We start from the raw sequence: 20,567 nt of genomic DNA, 5'->3' as shown, positions 1-20,567 counted from the left end.
GTCTGTCTGTTGCAAGGATAAGAACATGGATACGTGCCTTTTCTTTGGTTTTTGAAATTATATTTGAGACTACCTTCTGGCATTTATGGAGAATGGATGCTGAGAAAAATTGCAGAATATCAGAAAAGAAACCTCCCATCATCTACTACAGGTGAAGCAAAGGTATGTTCTGGGAGCAAAGGCATTGTGCTCACTCTCTCATTTCAGTGGGGAGCAAGTGTTGTGAAAGGTACAGAAAGGGGTGAGATCAGATCCTGGCATCAGTCTTGTCTTTTGTGAAGGATAAAGGAGCGCATAGCATCCTTCCACACATACTGTCTTGTGCCACACCTAGTCTGGGCTTGTGTCAATGTCTGATCCTGCAAGCTGAACTGAAAATGGTTACAATTATGCAAATATTGGGATTTGCTAATACACCTTGCTGGACAGGGACTCAGCTAGCCACCTCATGAATGAAACTGTCACTGACAAATTCACAGTCTTTGTACCAAATATGGCAATACCAAGGAGATGAGACAAACAGTATTTTTAAGGGAAAGAAATGAATCATGGTCTGTAGCATTTCTAGTGTATGTACTCTTATTTTAATTTTCAATCTGATGAGGTGCTAAAATGGAAGCAAATGAACACCAGAGCTGCAATTACCAAAGGGCTGAGATTAGTGTTACAAATTTGTTGTTCTTTCAGAATGCCAGTGCTACAATAGTGTTCACATGAGTTGATGAATGGCTCAACTCAATGAAAGTTTGCTTATCAAAACCAAACACAGTTGATTAGAGAAGACAGCTACTTCTTAACAGTGTTCTAGCTTATAAAAATAAAAAGAATATGATTTTGTAAAAATGTATTTGTAGATGTGGATATGGGAACAATAAAGAGGAGAACTGTTGAGTGTTAGCTCCTAAGGGTGTTACAATTTTTAGTGACTGTTAAAGAGTTCTAGCCCTAGGTTTCAGTTCTGCAAAAAAGTTCATATATTCTTCAATTTTCAAAAATACTAACATGTATAATGAAATAACTACTTTTTTTTTACTTGTTTTACTTTTTTTTTTTTTACTTTTTTAATGAAATAAGTTTACACAAACTTGAGGACTTCCAAACTCTGAGAGGTTACCTGGTTGCCAGATAGGATCATTAAGAACATGAAATATTCCTTTCTGAAATCAAGATGAGTAATTTTGGGCAGCCTAACTTGAACATTTGCCTAAGTGGTTGGTTTGTAAACTGGAACAGTAATTTAACATTCCCACATAGTCCAAAGTTTTACCTTTTGGATTGGCTTTTTTGTTTGTTTGTTTTTATGGGAAACGAGGCAAAGTAAGGCAAGTAATGGAATCTTTCACTGACATTTCCAAGTTAAGGATTTTTGCCTAGGTTTTTCTGGAGAATCTTTCTAAAAGCTTCCGGAACAGGACTTATTTCAGCCAAGGATAGAAAAGCAAGTGCAATTTGAAACAAATTACTCTATCAGCTCATCATTATCCACTAGCCAAAAGATATTGTGCCCAGAACCCACTCTATGATATGCAAGAGCTTCTCCTCCACTACCATTGGAATCCCGCCTGGTTACCTCACTGGAACACCCCTCTTTTGGGGTTTAAACTAAGATGGGCTGACTCAGTAGTAAAGCAGTTAAGCATATGCGTATTCAGTTTTGCTAGTTCTGCTATGGGGTTGGTGGGAATGGAAACTTTGGGCCCTCCATGAGTATATGGAATTAAGAGTGTACCTTTACTCTGAGACATACAAGGTTGCTTGTGGATGGTGGCAAATTGTAAAGGAATTACCTTCCAAGAAAACTTTGTGCTTTGTTATCTCCCATAACCAATCTTTTGGTGTTTCTTCCCATCATTTGCAGCTTTCTGAAGTAATGTTGGCTCTGTGATTCCCAGCTAGCCACTGTTTTAGTCATGTCTATGAATCTGGACTATGCACACTGTCAAGCACCTATGGACCTTGCAAACAAGTAAATGTAACATTTTATTTACAAGAACGTAGAGCTAATGCATCCCACAGAACAGAGCTGAGGTCTTTTTCTTCTCTTGGTCGAACTTAGAGCAGTTGCTGTAATCTGGAAGGATGTAGTGATCAAGTCCTGCTGATTCATTATGTTTATGCAGTTTATTATCTAAAGCTGGATATAAGGAGGAGCAGCAATCCAGCCAAATTCCCAAATTTGGGGTTACAGAAGAGACAGGATGAATGGTATTCTGAGACAAGGGGACAAGATTTGTTGTAAAACTCAACTTTGTGATGACAGTCATTACAAAGCCAAGACAGAACAGGGATGGATTATCTCCAGCACATGTAGAACAAATGTATACAACTTTATTCAAACAACTATTTGAATAATTTGAGCCTCCTTAAAACACCACAGGTACTTCTGTTTCTCTGATATAATATTGGAGATGGCTGAAAAAATGCTCATTGCCATGAGGCATCATTGAAACCAAGGGGCTCAGTAAAACTTCTGTCGACTGGACATCTCTGTATATAACACCATCGCCAAGAACCAGGAGTGCAAATATTAACAAGAACTCTGGAAAACCATTCCTCTCCTTGAATGAGCAGCACACAAGCTCCATGCTGGCAGACCCAAGGGGTTCCCCTGTGCCTCCCTGTGCCCGATGGGATCCACAGTTCAGGAGCCCTTGCACAACCTCTGACGTCCTCCCTCAAACCTGAATACTTGCTAAGACTGAAGTTGCTGGAAAAAAAAAAAAAAACCACCCCAAAAGGCCAGACACTTTTCCTCACACAATAGCATGTGACCAGTGTGCAAAAGGCACTGAAGAGATCACAGAGGCTGGAAAGCGCGGGAGCCGGCCGAGGAGCCCAGCAGGGCCCTACCAGCCGCCCGAGGGGGCAGCCCAGGGGCCCTCACAGCAGGGTCCTGGAGGAGGCCAGGAGGGGACAAGTCCCCGCGACTGAGGCCTGCGGATGGCAACTGCCGCCAACCCCGCCGCGGCGGCCGCCGGCCCGCAGCCCCGCGGGCAGCCCGAGGGGGGTGTGCGGCGTCCCGCCCTTGCCGCAGGGGGCGCCCTGGGGTGGCGGGGCGAGGCCGAGCCCTCGGCCGGGGGACGGCCCCGCATGGAAGCGGGCGGGCGCCACCCTGTCACTTCAGGCGGCGTTGCGTAATCTCCCCTGAGCGGGTGGGCGCCGGCCCGCGGCGGCGTGCGGCTCCCCAGCGGGAGGCAGCGGCTCCGCGCCTCGGCGCCGTCCCTCACGCCGCCGCGGTGGCAGCGCGGCCCCCGTGCACCTGCTCACCTGTCTCCCGGCCGGCTGGGGGGGCCCGGCCCGGCCACTCCCCCCGACGGGCTCGGCGCAGGCGCCCTAGCGGCTACCGCAGGCAGGGGGCGGCAACATGGCGGCGTGAGCGGCGGCGGTTTCGGCTCCACAACAACAGCGGCAGCGGCGATCGCTCGCGCCACCGTCAGCTCCGCGCGCCGCTCGCCTCCGCCGGGCCGCTCCGCTCCGCGCTCGGCGGCGCCCGCTCCTCCTGCCCCGCGGCGGGGAGGCGGCCCCGGCTGGGCAGCCTTCGGCTAACGGGGCATCGGCGCCCATAATAATCCCTCATTATAGCGGAGCGGGGGAGCGGCTCCTGGGACGGTGCCTGCGCCTCGGGCCGGCTCCCTGCGGCCCCGCCGGGTGCGACTGCGGTGGATGCGCGACTCGGCCCGGCCGGGCGGGGAGGCGGCGGCGGCAGGTGCCGGTAACGGTGGGGGGTAAATGGCGAGCGAGAAGCCGGTGTCGGGGCCGGACCCACAGCCCGTAGGACTCATCTCCGTCGGGGCCGGCGGTGGAGGCGGCGGCGGAGGCGGCAGCAGCGTCGCGGTGATGGGGGAGCTGAGGGCGTCGGGCTCCGGGTCCGTAGTGCTCCCCGCGGGGATGATTAACCCGTCGGTGCCGATCCGCAATATCCGGATGAAATTCGCCGTCCTCATCGGACTCATCCAGGTCGGGGAGGTCAGCAACCGGGACATCGTGGAGACGGTGCTGAACCTGGTAAGCGGCCGGGCACCCCGCCCCGGTGACGCCCCGGCGGGCAGAGGGCCCCTGGGCACCGGCCCGCGCAGCCCACCTCCTCCCGGGGCTGCTCCCTACTCCCCCCGCCCGGCCCTGGGCAACCCGAAAGGGACCTTCATTTTCCCAGCCCCTGTGTCCCTCCTACACGTACGGCCCTTCTCCAACCATCTTTCCTTCCCAAACTCCTCTTGTTCCTCTCTCTCCCCGTTAATGCCGCGACCTGCTCTTCTCCTCGTCGTGCGTGTGACAGAAGCCCCCTCGGCGCTCCCTAAACTCCACGCAGGACCCTGCCTAGTGCAGACAGGCCACTCTTCCCCTTCCCAGTGCTTCCCCCCGGCCGCGTCCTGCAGAAGTGGAGTGTGTGCAATTCACAATGTAAAAAATAAGGAGATTAAGTAATTCACAATTTTGGGTTCTGGATGCTGCCCTATAACCTGGTGGCTTCCTCATTGAAAGGAGAATGATATGAATGTAGTATCTGTTTTTAATTGGAAAACATTAAGAAAAGCAGCCTGAGCTGGTATCTTTTCTTAGTGGCTGAAACATGTGAAGGGTTTAACCCTGGTAGCTCAGAGCTAGTTGAGTATTTTATGTAGAGGAAGGGGGAGGAGGGAGATTTTTGCAAGGATTTAATAAGCTTTAATATCTGTAATAGTTAGTTGCATTGCAGTATTGTATTGGGTTGCTCATGTCTTAATAATCTGCCATGCTTTCCAAAACACATTCTTGTCTGCAAAGCAAGTGCTGTTGCTAATTTTGTTTAAGGTCTGTGCATTGCAAAACACTATTGTACGCTGGTAAATAGCTTCAAACAAGGAGAAGATGCTAAAATGTAGCTCCCTAGTCATCTGCTCACTTCATGGAGTGAAAGAGTTACTGCAGGACTGTATGACTTAATGTTTTTGCGCTACCTACACCAAAGCCTGAGGAACCTACAGAAGCCAAACGAGTGGATCTAAAAATGAATCACTTTCAATTATGTGCAATTTGGTGCTGCTCCTGAATGCAAGATTTGCTGCAGCAAAGCTTTTGAAGCAGTTCAGTCAATGAAATATTCTCAATTTTTGCATATAAAATAGGATAGAAAAATGACTGCTCAAAACTGAATGGCAATTAATTGAAACTGCCTTTGTTTCAAATGAGTTTAATACTTCTAACATCCACTCATTTTATACAAAGTCATGTAAAGAATATATTTTGTTTCAAACACTTTAAAAGGTTGCATTCTTCTGTTTGACAGTTATTTGCATTTGACCTAGCACAGACTGAATGGAAAAGCTGCAGCATGCAGCGAAAGACATGGTTTGGTCAGATCATTTTAATATTTATGGCTTGTCTGAACACACAGGGTTAAAGCCCTAATAGTTTTGTGAATATGTCAAAACAGTAATCTGGTATATTTCCCACTCCTCTCTACAAGCTGTTTGACACTTAACTGAAATGTGATTTGTAAATTTATTTTTTTTTTTTACAAGTGTGGTACAAGTCATCATAACTTTATTGGATTATTACCCATTCCTTTAAAAGTAGCACTTGAAATAAGGGAATGACATTTTATTAACTGGCTTTATGTAGATCATGACAGATACAAAGACGTTTAATCCTTTTCTGGTTTTCTTTCTTCTTTCATTCTTCTTACTGATATTTAAGCTTATTTTAATCCTGACTGTTAATGCATCAGCAACTGGGCTAACGTTGGTTTGTCTTTGTAGAGGGAGGTTAGAATGTGTTTTTGGTATTTGTGTGGAGGACATACAGTGCTTGTTACAGAGTTTGCCTATAAGATCTACCTACTAATTAGTTCCTATTGCTGAAAACTATGCTTATATTTAAAAATAAATGCAAGACTGTTTAAGAGCGCTCTCAGCATCGGGAGATATATATGAATGTGAAACTGCTTGGGAGTCTGCTGCAGTAGCGTTGCATTCTGGATCAGTCATTACTTAACAGATGGACTCTAATATACAATAGTCAGTATTCTCACAGCAGAGAGAGGTTACATTGTGTCTGCTAATCTTTTTTTTCTTCTCTGGGAACTGAATGTTTCAAACTTCTGCTTGTATATTTGAAACTGAATTTACTCACGTGTGAAACAAACATAGTGAACATGGCAGATACAAAGTAAAGCTGATGGCTGATCCCTAAACTACTAAACATTATCTGATTCTGTATTAAGGATTTTAATAGCAACTTCAAATAAAATTAAGATTTGTATTTTAGAAGCATTCTTTGGGGGGTGGGTTGGGGTGGAGAGAACTTGATTTGGTTTTTTGGGTTTGGTTTTTTTGTTTTCTTTTCCTTCAGCATTTACCTTTACTATTTCTGAATGACTTTTTATGCAAGAGTTGTAATGAGTGGACAGTGTTTAAGAGCTGATCTCAGTCTGATATGTCAGTTGATATGTTAAGTCTCTGAGAGAAATATAACCTATACTATACCACATTGGGTATCTGTAAGCACTCTGGTAATAGATTTTTAGTGTTGGTATTCTGCATGACTGAGACTTGTTTTATTATTGGAGAGAATCAGAAGTTAAAGATATGTTTTTCATTTTCTTATCTGAGTTTACTGCTCTCTTCTGTGTGAAGCTTAAATAAGCCTATGCATTCTTTCTGCATCTGCCTGGAAGCAGCAGCAAATATCTCAGACAAAACTTTGGTTTGGCTTGCCCTAGTCATGGAGATGGTCACTCTTCTCTCCTGTTAAGTTTTCCTCTTAGGGTTTCTCTTGGGCAGTTTTTACTTTTAAATGTTTGTTTTGGTGTCCCTACACTGTGGTCTCTATCACAGTGCATTTCAGAGGTTACTTCATGTGATACCTTCTGATGTTGATGGACACAGTGATTTATTATACCTGTGAGGTGATGAAGTGCTTTTTATGCAGTGTAGAAAATCTTTTTCCGTGTCTAATACATTGTTGGATTTTCAGCTTTGCTAAATTTTAACAGTTGACTTTCAGCTCAGACAGTATTTTGTTCTTGGGCATGCCTACGCTGTTTATAGGATTAGCTGTTTCTCTTGATGCTTTTCTTTTTCTTAGTGGCACTTCTTTTCCTCTGAACTACTATGGCAGTCCTACTGTGTGTTCAAAGTTCTGTTATACTGGTGAATTTGTTTAATGGAGTATCACTTGGTAGAGTTTCTAGTGCTGTGTTATTTTTCATTGTTTAATGTTACAGTGAAAGACATAATGGAGAGCGGGTTCAGCCTTTTGTATGCCAATGCCTATGAACTACTTAGAGTTATCAAAAAAACTTCCTAGTGTTAATATTATGAAGGTCAGAAGATGTTAAGAGTCTGAGCTGAAGGCTTTTCTAGAATGATTTTATGGAATATTGTATTCTTTCTACATTTCTGGAAGTAGGAGGGAACTCCTGATTGCACCTCATGCATCCTTCAGTGATGGTGCTTATTTTGATTTTGGTGCATGGGTTTATTGTGAATTCCCAGATTCAACATGCTCTTTTTGAGATGTGTGCTCACTGACCCTTGTGTATGGCAAAGCACCAAACTGGAAAAGGCTTTTCTTGCAAACAACATAATCCTCTAATTGCTCGTAGTGGTTTCTCTTTGGGGATATTTTGACACCAGTTCTGTGCTTCTATTGATGAGGAGGCCTTTCCCTTTTGAACAGCTTTGTTAGTTTTCTTAGGTTACTGTCAAGGATGTTGTTATTGCTATGATAGATGCGCCTGTTGTTATTCTCCGTAGTTCCTTTGTTTCTTGATACCCTTTTGTACTTATGATATGTGTTAGACTGATGTTTAAAATAAAGTTCTGCACCATGTGCTCTGGCAAATATGATTTTAAGGTGGAAGTGGCTCAGTCTGTCCGCCTGTATTCTTCTACTTCAAGTGTATTTTTGTTTCACATATTTCCTAGTGCAAAATTTCCACACATGACTTTATTTTTTCTATAATGTATTTCGAATGGCCTTTCCTTTCATTACTTTTACTGACTTGCTTCCTTAATTCTCTGCTTTTCCACTATTTTAATGGTCTTGGGAATTTTTCCTTCAGTGTATATTTTGAACTGTCTCTTGTCTGGCCAGCTTTCATCAAACATGACTACGTGAATTGCACTGTTTTTTAGCTTGTTGAAGGCTTTTTCTGTTCCAGTTTGAATTTCCTAGAACTCTTGATTTTGAGTTTTGTAGTGCTGATTCTATGGCAGTGCAAAATAAGAAAGGTGAACAGGAAGCCGCTTGATACTAAAAAATTGTGACTGGTGCTGACACATGCTGCTTGTTTTGCCTCTGCATCTTGAGCAGATGATGTGATGCAGATTGGAACAGACTTCAATCTGATGCAGGTGTAGCTGACCAGGGTTCTCCTTGTGCAATCTGGAAAGCTTTTATATATGTTTTGTCAGGTTAGAGAGTGCTTATAAGAAGTAGGTCAAACACCAGGGATAGTTCAAAAAGTCTCTTGCTGTTCTTGTTGACTACAGCCCACGCTTCTGCCTAGCTCTTCTCGTTTTCTTGGCTGTTCCATCCTACTTCAGTGTTAGTCACCCATCACAAGAGGTAAGCCATTTTTTATAATGCTCTGTCACATTGTGTACTTGCAGGAGTGGCATTTGCAGCTTCAGAGCAAATGGGTTGGATTATGCGAGAGATCCTTCTCGCCCTACAGGCTTTCTGTAGTGGTTGTCATGAGAAAAAATGTAAAGGGAGGCACACGTAAGAAAGATTAATTTTATTTTTTTTTCCTTTGGTACTCCTTTTCCTCAAACATTGGTTGGTCGTCTTGAGCTAATGTTGGCTTTTGATATTTGAGTTCTTTGAATCCATTTACAGTTTTAGGTTGCTGCAGCATCCTGTGGCACAGTTCTACTCTTGTGTAGGGAGGACGAATCACTTTTGTTCGTTGGATGCTGATGTACTCTGAGAAAGCGTGGGCCTCATGAGCTTTAGCTTCCATCATATGACTCCTGTTGTTCTTGTGGAACTAGCTTTGCAGGCTTGAGAATCTTATTCCATTTTCTTGGTGGAAGGCTTCCTATTTCTGTAGTATAATTCTCTGCTGATAGATAGCATTACTCAAAAAAGTGAATTTTAGGGGAATTTTGAGGATGTTTGGGATTTTTTTTTGTTTTTGTGGGGATGTTTTTGCATGTGAGTTTTGGTTTAGGTAATACTCAACTGGAAGTGGCAGTCCTTGTCCAAGTTACTGTCTGTCCCACTGGTCCCTTTTTATCCTGCTCATATCTGCGTACTTAGCTATGTCTGGAAGTTACTGCAGAAGTTACCAGAGCCATATGAAAAAAGCAGTATCCAATGCAAGAGTTTGTAATAGCATTCCATGGGCAGTTACTTAAGAACACTGCAACTGTTGTCATTATCTAATACATTGATGGAAAACTCAGTTTTGGTTAGAGAAAATCTTTGAATGACTGAATGTTCACTTAATTTCTTTTAGTATAACTGTTTGCTTTTGGCTTTTTTATCTAATCTTTGACAGTAGGTGTCTAGGGGTGCAAAGTTTTTTCAATCCTTGTATCAGTCATGAAGCACTAGCCATATCTTAGCAGGCGTCTTGGAATCTGCTCTGGTTCTGGTATAATGGATTGATACATTTCTATAGATGATAACTTTTTAAAACTTGTAATGGTGAGCATATTGCTGAGTATTCCTTACTGCTTAACTCTGAACACCTATCTTCTTCTTTGCTTTACATCTTACCTGTCTTTACAAGATTCAGTTCATGGATTATAAGGGAGGTGGATACCTAAAGGCTTTTTTTATTATTTTTTGTCACACTAAAGTAGTAAAGTTCTGAGACTGGTATTAATAAAATACGTCCAATCTTTTGCCTTTCCCCCTACTCCCACCTGAGTCTCTACCTACGTTCTCTCCCTTTGCACCAAGCAAGGGTTAGCAGCTTTCTCTATCAAGATGCTATTTTTACAAAATTATGACCTGATTCCCTATGTAAACCATGTGTTTTACAAGACTAAGCATTTAGCTGTTTACTCAGTTATACACTGATCTTTCTCTCCCCTCCAAATTTTTCCTTCACTCTTCCCCCTGCCCCTTGGCTTTCAGATGAGTACTCAAAGGGGTAGAAGTCAAAGGGCATGGCTCATTACATTCACGAGGCTGACATCAAGGAGGCTGTGGTGCAGTTTTTTTCTTGCATCAATGCTTTTCAGTGTCTACACTCATACTTTTCAAATATATGAATCACTGTCTATATTACATCATCTAAAAAAACCCAACAACAACCAACATCCCAAAACTGCATAATCATCTCTGAATTCCTACTGAAGTGTTTGTTCCCCTTTCACACCATATTGAATTTAATCAAAGCGGAATGCAGTCCATGATTGGGTTAGTACAAACCTGAGACTTTTATGTCTTGATAAATACTGTGTGCAGTATTAGCACAGCTGTGTTAACTGAATATGCTATCCAAGCTATTTTAAATCAATCTCTTAATCTTACCTGTTCATTACTTGGTACTATGCTTTTTTATTTTTGTTTCTTAGTCCATCTCGGTAAATTTGCCATTTCAAATCAACTTGTGTTGCTCTCCTGTTACTACAGTATTTTGTAGTACTTTACACAAACCACTATCATTGCAGCTACCTCATTAGTTGATATCTCGTATGTGCCTGGTGGCCAAAAGGTCAGTGTAGTAGTGTGTGTTTATGTTGATGAAGTTCCATTTATTGTCTGATGGAATTTGATCCTTAATTACCATTCATAGTTCTGGAAATACCCCATTGTGGAGTCTTGTTACTTCTTGCATAGACAGAAGCCTTAAGCTTTCTTTAAGTCTGAATCAAATTTAGAACTTGCTTTTATAATCAGAGGCAGCAGATCTTTTGAAACATCAGTTTTGAATTTGATGATCTGCCTCCCTCTTCTGTCTTGCAAAGGGCTGGGTTGGATGTACTATGAATGATACAGTATTCAGTATATGATATTGAGCATAAAGATAATGAATAATTAAAAAAAAAGATATTATTTATGGATAGTCACATATTGCTTCCTCAGTGATAGAAATACCTGTTTCAACTATAGGATTACGATGGATTTCAGTTATATGAACTATAGTTTCATAACTTCCAATTTAGAAAGATTGTTAATGACATTAATCTCTAAGAGGAAGGTTATTTGTTATTTCCAGTAGAGAAGCACTTCAACTTCTGATCAACCTACTACTGACTCTCTGCTAAAATTTGCATTCTGCTAATTTTTGTGGTTTAAAGTTTGTTCTGCCTTTGAAGTACATGGAAAATAATAATTGTCAGTAAATAAGTCTAAGTAGTTTTGGTGTTACTGAGATTTATACCAGTGATGTAGTTTCCTTTATAGTAATGCAACCCTATAATCTGACTACCCTGCTTTAATTTACAACTGGGTTGCATCAGTGAAATTGTTCCAACATAACAATTCACTGAAAGCTTGCATAAATGTGAATACTGCTTATGCTATTCAACAGCTTACAAATGCTTGACTTCTATATTTGGAAAATGATGTTTCTTTCACTGCCCTTTTGTTTACAGTTTCTTAGCTATGCAGAATAGGTATTAGGCTTTTGAATTAGCCGAAAGTGAGATAGGGCAAGATATTCACTTACAAGCAAAATTGTTATTCATATCATGCTTTTTGGTACCTGATGGCTTTTGTAGTACTGGGACAGTGTAGCTAGAAGGATGGAAATAATCATTCTCTGAGCAGAGCCTTCTCAAGTAACTCCAGTAGCAGCAATATGGCATTTTAATCAGTTTTACGTGATCTCGCGCTTTTTTGCCTTTTAAATCTTCATATTCTATGACAAATACTCAATTACATAAAATTTTCTAACTTTTATTGACTTTTGATTGCCTGCATTAAGAGCCACTGTAGCAGGTTCTTTTCATTTTTTTGCTCTTCTGTTTTGTAAAAAGAAAATGTTTTGAATATTTAAAAACACAAATATGAATTTGGAAACAACATGTCCTTTGATTCCATTCACAAAGGAACCTGTACAAACCTATTGAAACAAAGACTCATTCCTACTACAGAATTATAGAAAACAATAAGATATGCTTTCATTAAATGTAGAATAGTAACCATGAAATACACATTCAAGCTAGTAATGAAGTGACTGAAGCCAAGCCCTGTCCTGGATTGCTCATGCCTCACTGATCAGAGTTTGCTCTTACTCTTCAGCAATACTTTGTGTAGCTCACTGCATCCAAAAAATTCCTTGATTTAATTGTGAGCTAAAAGTCTTCGTATGTCACTTTTAGCGTTGAGAACCTTCAATTAAAAAAAAAAAGTAGAAAAAAATATTAAAAAAGGATTATTTTGAAATCAGAGGAGCACTCTTGCTTAAACTTGAATTTACATTTTGTAGCTAGCAGAATGGGAAAGTTGTTTGCCCCTTCCAACAGGACATGTACATCATAGCGTAGCTACAGAGTTTTGTCAGCTCCAATTGTGTAGCATCTCCATAATGTGACCAAATGTACCTAAAGCTTGGGAAAGAATAAAGCACTACAAATGTAAAAGAATTTCTAAAAATGTAGGATTTGAACTAGTATATCTGGGGATGTTATGCAGGGAGAATGAGCTTCCCAGTGGTCTGGAGAGTGGACTTGGGGATTCATCATCTTTGCAGAAAGGCATTAGCTGCAGCTGTTTAATTGCAGAAGTTGGAATGTTGAGAGAATGGGGCAAGAGCTGTTGCCTGCAATGAGAAGAAAAAGCCAATTTTGTAGGAAGAAAGCAGCTTCATCCCTCTTTAAATCTATTAAATTTATTTTAATAAATGAAACTTATCAGGGTGCCTCTGAAAGCTGCATTGTGGGTATGATAAGTTATGGAAAGAGGAAGGAGGTAAAGAACCTTACTAAGTGCTGTGTTATACTTTCATGGGTGGTGACTTTTGCTGTTTTCTTTTGAGATTGGGAGCTCCAGCGGAAGCCATCATTGTCAACTCAGTGTTTACATGTCCAATAGGATTGGTTGCCTCAACATGTTCCTCCACGAGCAAGAAGTTTGATGACATAAAGTTGTCAAAAAATTAATATCAGCATCCCCTCTTTTCCTTCTGTTACTCCAGTGAAATACATTATCTGTTTTGGTAAATAACAAGCTGTGTGGTATTTGTGAGTCATATCTGTGACTGATGGCTACTTGGCTGTTAATATTCATATGCTGAATAGCTGAAACTTACGGAAACACTTGTGTAAGACTTGATTTGACTGAATAAGGTCTTCCTAGCCAGATGCTCAAGAAGTGGGAGCTACTTCATTCTTCTAACTTTTTTTCCCTAAAGAGATTTGTGGAGCCCCTGCCCTATGTTTTAGTCTCTGGGGTTCCAAAAATCTTCTCTTATGCAGCTTTTAGGTGATTTGAAAGGCTTTCTCGTCCACTCTGTTCCTCGTGGAAATGCTGCAGCCTCCATTGCATCTTCAGGTATCTTAGAGAGCATTATGTGAATGCAGAAATAGACTTACAAGAAGAGCCTGTTAGAGTTGCATCTACTATCCAAAGTTAAAATGAATTGAGTCAATCTGAAAAAAACTTCAACATACTGTCCTGGGCTCATATGCAACATACTTTTTCTCTTTTTTTTCTTTTCCCTCTCATCAAAATCATGTTAATGATCATGCTTCTCCATTCTTCTCCTTGGCACTAACACTACAACATCCTCCTGAAACTTTGTTGTCAGAGCACTTTCATAAATTAGCAGAATCACAGAAATTTCAAAGGTAGAACAGTTGAGGATGGAAGGGACCTCTGGAGGTCTCTAGACAAAAATCCATGCTCAAAGCAGGGTCAACTAGAGCAAGTTACTCATGGCCTTGTCTGGCTGGGTTTTGGATGTTTCTCAGGACGGAGGCTCCCATGTCAAGTTTTTACTTAGGTGTAAGTGGGATTTCCTGTACCTGTTGCTCTTTGTCCTGTCACTGGGTGCCACTGAGAAGGGTCTGGCTCCCTTGTCTACTCCCTGCCTGCCCTACCCCTGCTACAAATAGCCGTACACACTTATAAGATCTCTTCAAACCTTCCCTTCTTAAGGCTAAACAATCCCAGCTCTCTTCAGGCTTTCTTTGTATGTCAGATGTTCCAATCCCTTAATCATTCGCACATTTAGATCTGTATTCTTCTTGTGCAGATAATAGTGCTCCCTTTCCAAAAAGTGGGAAGTGGAGTCTGGGAAGCCTTTTAATTATAGCAACCCTTTCCTTCATCTCACAGTATGAAGTGCAATATTTACCATAAATAATCCAGTCAATATTGCCATGCCTAACCCAGCAAAGGACAATTTGCACCATATGCAGCCAAGAAAGAAAACAGACCTTGGTGAGCCACAGCAGCGAGTGTTTGCTTTTCATCTGTTGTGCCTCCTTGTTAATAGATAGCCTTGGATGAAACACACAAACCCAAGAGTGTCTGTCAGTTCTGCAAACCACAGTTGTGGTTGTAGGTAAGCTTTATTTCTTGGATTTCAGAAATATAAAATGTAGCTACACTTGATAATTGCTGAAAATGTATGATGTCAATATTAATGACTTAATACTGAGTTAATGAAACTTTGTGACTCTTAACATATACTATAAATACTATCATCTTCAATGAATTAGCACGAATTGAAATTAAACTGAGAGCTATTAGCATAGTCTTCAAAGTTACAGATGCTTGATAACAGCAGGAAAAAAATAATAATATTCAGTATAGAGCCAAAGCTGTTCAAGTTCTGCATTGTTTGTTGAAAAGAATAGATTAATGACTTTATATATAGTCTAATATTTATAGATGAAATGTTTGATAGCACTTTACGTGCATATAACTATGTAACGTAGAAACTGTCATATATTAAGCAAAGGTGATTGTGTAACAAAATTTTTATAGTTCATGTTTCATGCAAAGAAAATATTTCATTCAAAGTAACTTATAATGTACAATAATAAACACATTGTGACTGGAACAATGTGTAAGCTTAGTCACTTAGAGGGAGTCAATCTTTGACAGTAAAGTATTTGACATTTTAAAGGTAGTGCTCACTGAAGAGGAGTTTGTACTGTCTTTAAAATGGACTGTTCTTCAATGGAGGAGTTGATAGTTACAAGTATTTTCTAAAACCCAGAAGCAGGTTATTCCCAGGTCTCACAGTCATGATGATTTCCCTTATTACTAATATAAATGGCTTTTATAACAAGGGAAAATTAATTATAGCCAAATAGCTTCTATGATTTTTTTTAAATAAAAAGTGGTTAAATTCTATTTAAGAACAAATTTGGATCTACTTGCTTTGTTGTGTGTCCTGGTTCAGTTAAAAAATAGTTTTCAAGTCTGTAATCCTTTTTCTCATTTGAAGCTGTAGTTTACAAAGCCAACTATCATTTTTTTTCTGAAACCCAGCAGCTCAACCTAATGCAAATACATGTAAAACACGTATTAAGAGCCTTTGGGGTAACTATAAACAACAATCAAAAGGAAGGATGGGGGAGAGGGAAGCAGAAGTTTCAACTGAATGAGGCTAAACCATCTAAGATGACACCTTTCAGACTATCAAAGCTGATACTTCTCCAGTTGAGTCTGTTCTTAAAAGTATCAGCACAAAAGAAATAGAAGTTAGTTTTTAGGTGAAGTAAATAGCTATTAAGAAATTATACCACTGAAAGGAAGCTTTACATTTAAAAAGAACTCCTAACAGTGTGAATGGAAAACCCTGAGTACAACAGGTTATCTTCTCTCAGTGATGCAGCATCTGTCTGGATTTACAGAGACCTTGAAATGACTGGTTATATGATGTTTTATTAATTTTTGAAGTGTCTGAGGGAATTGTCACCATCTGTTAATACCAGAGTCTAGGCCCACATGTGGGCTTCAAAATGCTTTAAGTGTTGAAATTTTAAAGTAAGAAATCATTCTTTTAAAACTAAAGCAGTTAAGGGGTTTCAGAATGTAAATAGAAAATACCTCTTTCTTTAGTCCAGATTTAAGCTGTTGGAACGTTTGTCACAATTTTGGTTTGTGGTTCTAGCCTGTCCTCTGAAGTCAGAATGGCCGCAAATACTTGTAACTGAGCTCTTCTCCCGCACTAGCTATGATATAATTGGCTTTTGAACTTCCTTTTAACTCAGACGAGCTCTGTTTTAGGCAAAACTTACTTCACCCTGAAAAGGGAGCAACACATATATTTTCTTCTGGCTGAGATCACCCCTAAATGTGTCTTGTACCAAAAGTAGATATTATCCAGATGTGCAGAAAAAGCCGTTAAGAAGCTTGAAGTGTTGATACAATCTAAATCCTTTCTGGAGGTCAGAGGAATCTTAGGAGTGCCTCGTTTAAATTATTATTTCAAAATTCCTCTCTCATATGATCCTTGTGGAGTTGCAGTAGATTTTAGGGCTTCCTCAGTAAGAAAGCTGGTTAAGCAACCTGAACTAAACTGCTGCCAGCCTGCTAACATAGGGATTTCCTTTTCTGAACTCAGTCCATGGTCATGTTATATCTTTCTATATTACTATCACTTAAAATGTTGTGATTCCCCCCAGCCCCTTATAGGTACTAGGGCTTTTGGGGGTGTGTGGCATTTTTGGGAATGAGGACTAGGTTTTTTTGCTTAAGCAGTACATCCGAACTGGCTCTGTATGTTTTTGCTGCATTAGTTTTTGAAGAATCTTGGATTTAAAAGTTTCCTTAGGTACACATTTTGCAGAGTATAAGCTGTTGAGGAGACCACATGCTTCATAGTACAAGCAGGATGTGGTACAAGCTGCAGCTGACAGTGCAGCCAATGTGAATTTTGATTTAAAGTTCCTTTGAGAAATCCTGAAGATTTCCTAGGAGATGGGCAGGAATTGATTGTGGTCTAAAAACAAATCCTGACTTAAGAAAAACTCCTTGGCATTTCTATTTATTTAGAAAATTGAAATCCAACTAAATAGTTTATACTTAGTGTAGCAAAATGAGATCTTTAAAACACTATGATGAAAGGCTACTGAGGCATTATTAAAAATTCATACAGCCAAGAGAGTTATTGAGGAAAGTAGCATTTAGCAGTAATTGTTAATACATTTTGGTACTGCTATATGGTATGTAGCTTCCAGCTTCTTAATCTATGTTCAGTTTCCCCAGTAATATTTTTAATTATTTTTTTCAACATTTTTTTTTCTCATATATTTGTAAGTTGAGTAACCATTCTAGGTCAGTAGGTTTGTACTGTGACTGAAAATGTCATAGAAAAACATATATTATGATGCTTTGTGGGGACAATGTCTGGGATAATGCTTGGGTTTTGAAGGCGTTGTGGTTTGGTGGATTGGAGTGATATAGTCCTGGTCTCAGAGTATATTGGGTTTGTGTGGCAAGGTTTTGGTAGCGGGGGGCTAAAGGGGTGGCTTCTGTGAGAAGCTGCTAGAAGCTTCCTCCATGTCTGACAGAGCCAATGCCAGCCAGCTCCAAGATGGACCCGCCGCTGGCCAAGGCCCAGACCATCAGCAATGGTGGTAGTGCCTCTGGGATAAGAGTTAAGAAGGGGGAAAAAATCCTGCACAACCCCAGGAGCAATTGCAGCCAGAGAGAGGAGTGAGAAGATGTGAGAGGAATAACTCTGCAGACACCAAGGTCAGTGCAGAAGGAGGGGGAGGAGGTGCTCCAGGCGCCGGACCAGAGATTCCTCTGCCGCCCATGGAGAAGACCATGGTGGAGCAGATATCCACCTGCAGCCCATGGAGGACCCCACGCCAGAGCAGGTGGAGGCACCTGAAGGAGGCTGTGACCCCATGGGAAGCCCACGCTGGAGCAGGCTCCTGGCAGGACCTGTGGACCCATGGGTGACCCACACTGGAGCAGGGGAAGAGTGTGAGGAGTCCTCCCCCTGAGGAAGGAAGGAGCGGCAGAGACAACGTGTGATGAACTGACCACAACCCCCTCTCCCTGTCCCACTGTGCCACTGAGGGTGGAGGAGGTAGAGAAATGGGGAGTGAAGTTCAGCCTGGGAAGAAGGGAGGGGTGGGGGGGAGGTGTGTTTTAAGATTTGGTTTTATTTCTTATTACTTGACTCTGGTAATAAATTAATTTTAAAATTTTTAATTTTCCTGAGTTAAGTCAGTTTTGCCCATGACGGTAACTGGTGAGTGATCTCTCCCTGCCCTTATCTCAATCCAGGAGCATTTCGTTATATTTTCTCTCCCCTGCCCAGCTGAGGAGGGCAATGACAGAGCAGCTTTGGGGGGCACCTGGCCTCCAGCCAGGGTCAACTCGCCACAGAGAGAAAGGTTTTATTTAAATGACGGAAACATTTTGAAATACAATTTTTAAGGAGGTACAGAAAACCTGTGGGTTACATATTTTTTTGTTTATAGTTGTAAACAGAATTACAGTTTTATGCAGAGCTTGATCGATGTACACTACGATTCATTTCTCTGTAATTCCACAAACAGTTGGTTTTCAGCTTTTGAAATCTGTGGACATTTGCAGTGGTGAGGTATAATTAAAAAATATGATTGATACTTTCGAGTGATGAACAAGGTTTAGTTATGCATACTGACTCTCCTAGATGCGTTGCCATTGCTGATAGACCCATAGATTCTGACTAGTTAAAAGAGCTGGCAGTGTCATGCAGCTCTTCAGTAACTCACTGCTGTCTCTGTAAAGTCTCGTTTGACAGAGAGGAATTGGCTTGTTCTCTCATGCAGATTGCTGATGTCTCTCTTTAGAGACTTCTTGGAGGACAGCGTTACCCGTAAACAGCTTGTATTAAACTTTTTGTGTCACTGATCCCACATCCTACTTCAATGTGATGTGGATGAAAGTGCTTACGTTCCATGCTCTATAGCTTTTACTTACACATCTAGGGATTATTTGTATCTCCTAGTTGCATTGTGCTTTTTAAGTCCCTGGCTGAAGAGAAGGCAGACTGTAACTGCTGGTCTTGTGGAGAGTTCAGAGTGGTTGAGATGTTTTACCCTAGCTTGAAATATTGTAATTAAGTATGTATTAAAGAGGAAATTAAATGTTTTCTTTTTCAAGTCTATCCGACAGCTGCTGCTATTTAAAACTCTTGTATAGGAGAAATCTGTAATTTATTTCTTATGGTGGTTGAATGGTAAGTTACAATTTAAATGTAACAAACAAATGAACAGGAACTTCATAAGTTTATGTTTGTTCTGGATATGTTCAAAATGCACCCAACTAGCTTTTAGTTAAGTATCATACTGCCATGGCACAGTTACTGTGAGATTTCTTTTTTTTAACTGGAAGGTTTTTCTCTTTTTTTTTTTTTTTTTTTTTTTTTTTTTTTGAAAAAAAGAATTGGGGCCATGTTTGAACTCCTTCCTCCATATCACTATCGTATAGTATTTTGTGTTTTGGTTGACTGCCAGAGACCAGTACACATGTGTGTGTTCTACATGGAAACATTTGATTGTCTTCATCTGTATTTGGTAGTTATACTATGGATGCTTACATAAGATCTTATTTTTCTTTGTGTAGGTGAGATTAACGTGGTTTAATTTTGTGTGCTTTTTAAATTGTAGAACCGTTCCTTTTTTCCTTGCACAGGGCCAGTTAAGACTTTCACAGATGTCTGGCACATTTAATTGCAAACTACCATTGAACTGCACGCACATTGTTCAGTTGGGTCATCTTTTCTTGTTTAAAAATTCATGGCAAAAATGAAAGAAAATGGAATGCCTAGTGAGCATCAGTAAATTATAAATGTAAATATAAGCATTTGGAGGCGCTTCTGCGGTACGAAAAAATGTTAATGTAGATGTCGTTATCCAGCTTTGAATCACAGGATTCTGAAGCCTTAAAGATGAACTATGAAGGTTGGTTAAAACCAGAAAAAAGAAAGATCCTTGGATCAGTTACAGAATGTTAAATCATGAGTCACAGAAGAATTTAGAACGGAAGGCCTCTTATTAGTGGTAGACAATACAGAGAAAGCATGTATTCAAGTGTAGGCTTTGGGGGAGGGCATGATGGAACACATGCAGATCTAAAAATCGGATACGTTCCAAATACTGTGCCTTTTTTATGTTGTTGTTGTTCAAATATATAAAAAGATTGGTTTTACTTTCCTTTCAAAAATGTTAAAGGTTGCTTGTTCCAAAAAATGTGGCTTTATTGGACCTGTGCAGTCCTCTTGTCCTCAACAGAGGGTGGTTGGTTGGTTGCATTGGTGACACTTTACTTGCAGGTGAATAAAATTTGCTCCTTTGAGATGAAAGGTCTCTACAGAGCTGTTTACAGTAAAATACTAATTAAAAAAGCTACATGTCTGCTCTAAGTAAGCAGATAAAAGTGGATAAAAAGAGGGACATATCTGTTTAGTGAGGCACTATTAGTTGTTTTAGACATTTATTGGCCAATGATTTCCTTGTCATTATTCAATTGGTTGGACTTTACTTTCTTCAGAATGGAAATTTGAATTAATGCACTTAAAGATTCACTTTTTTAATACTTTACCATCTTCACTATTTAAATACGATTGCATTTTTAAAGTCTCCTTTTGATCTGCAATAGTAAAGTTCACTGTAATCCTTGTCATAAGTGATGTCAAATGGTGGGTTATGGCTTTACTTTCAAAT

The 20,567-nt window shown here is 40.5% G+C and overlaps 1 protein-coding gene across 7 annotated transcripts in view; it reads left to right on the top strand.

The window, feature by feature from the left end:
- Positions 1–3,039: 3,039 nt before the first annotated feature.
- Positions 3,040–20,567, top strand: part of NBEA (neurobeachin) — a 517,855-nt gene continuing 500,327 nt past the window's right edge. For 5 of the 7 annotated variants that reach the window (XM_054837772.1, XM_054837762.1, XM_054837753.1 and 2 more), the window contains exon 1: positions 3,041–4,005. In XM_054837772.1, the coding sequence (XP_054693747.1) occupies positions 3,730–4,005 (276 nt within the window). In that variant the 5' untranslated portion in view covers positions 3,041–3,729. Of the gene's footprint in view, positions 4,006–20,567 lie in introns of all 7 variants that reach the window. The other 2 variants (XM_054837791.1, XM_054837781.1) reach the window with 2 other exon arrangements.

Source organism: Grus americana, chromosome 1 (assembly GCF_028858705.1).
Source record: "Grus americana isolate bGruAme1 chromosome 1, bGruAme1.mat, whole genome shotgun sequence".
Lineage (NCBI taxonomy): Eukaryota > Metazoa > Chordata > Aves > Gruiformes > Gruidae > Grus > Grus americana.
This window is presented reverse-complemented; position numbering and strand designations above follow the sequence as displayed.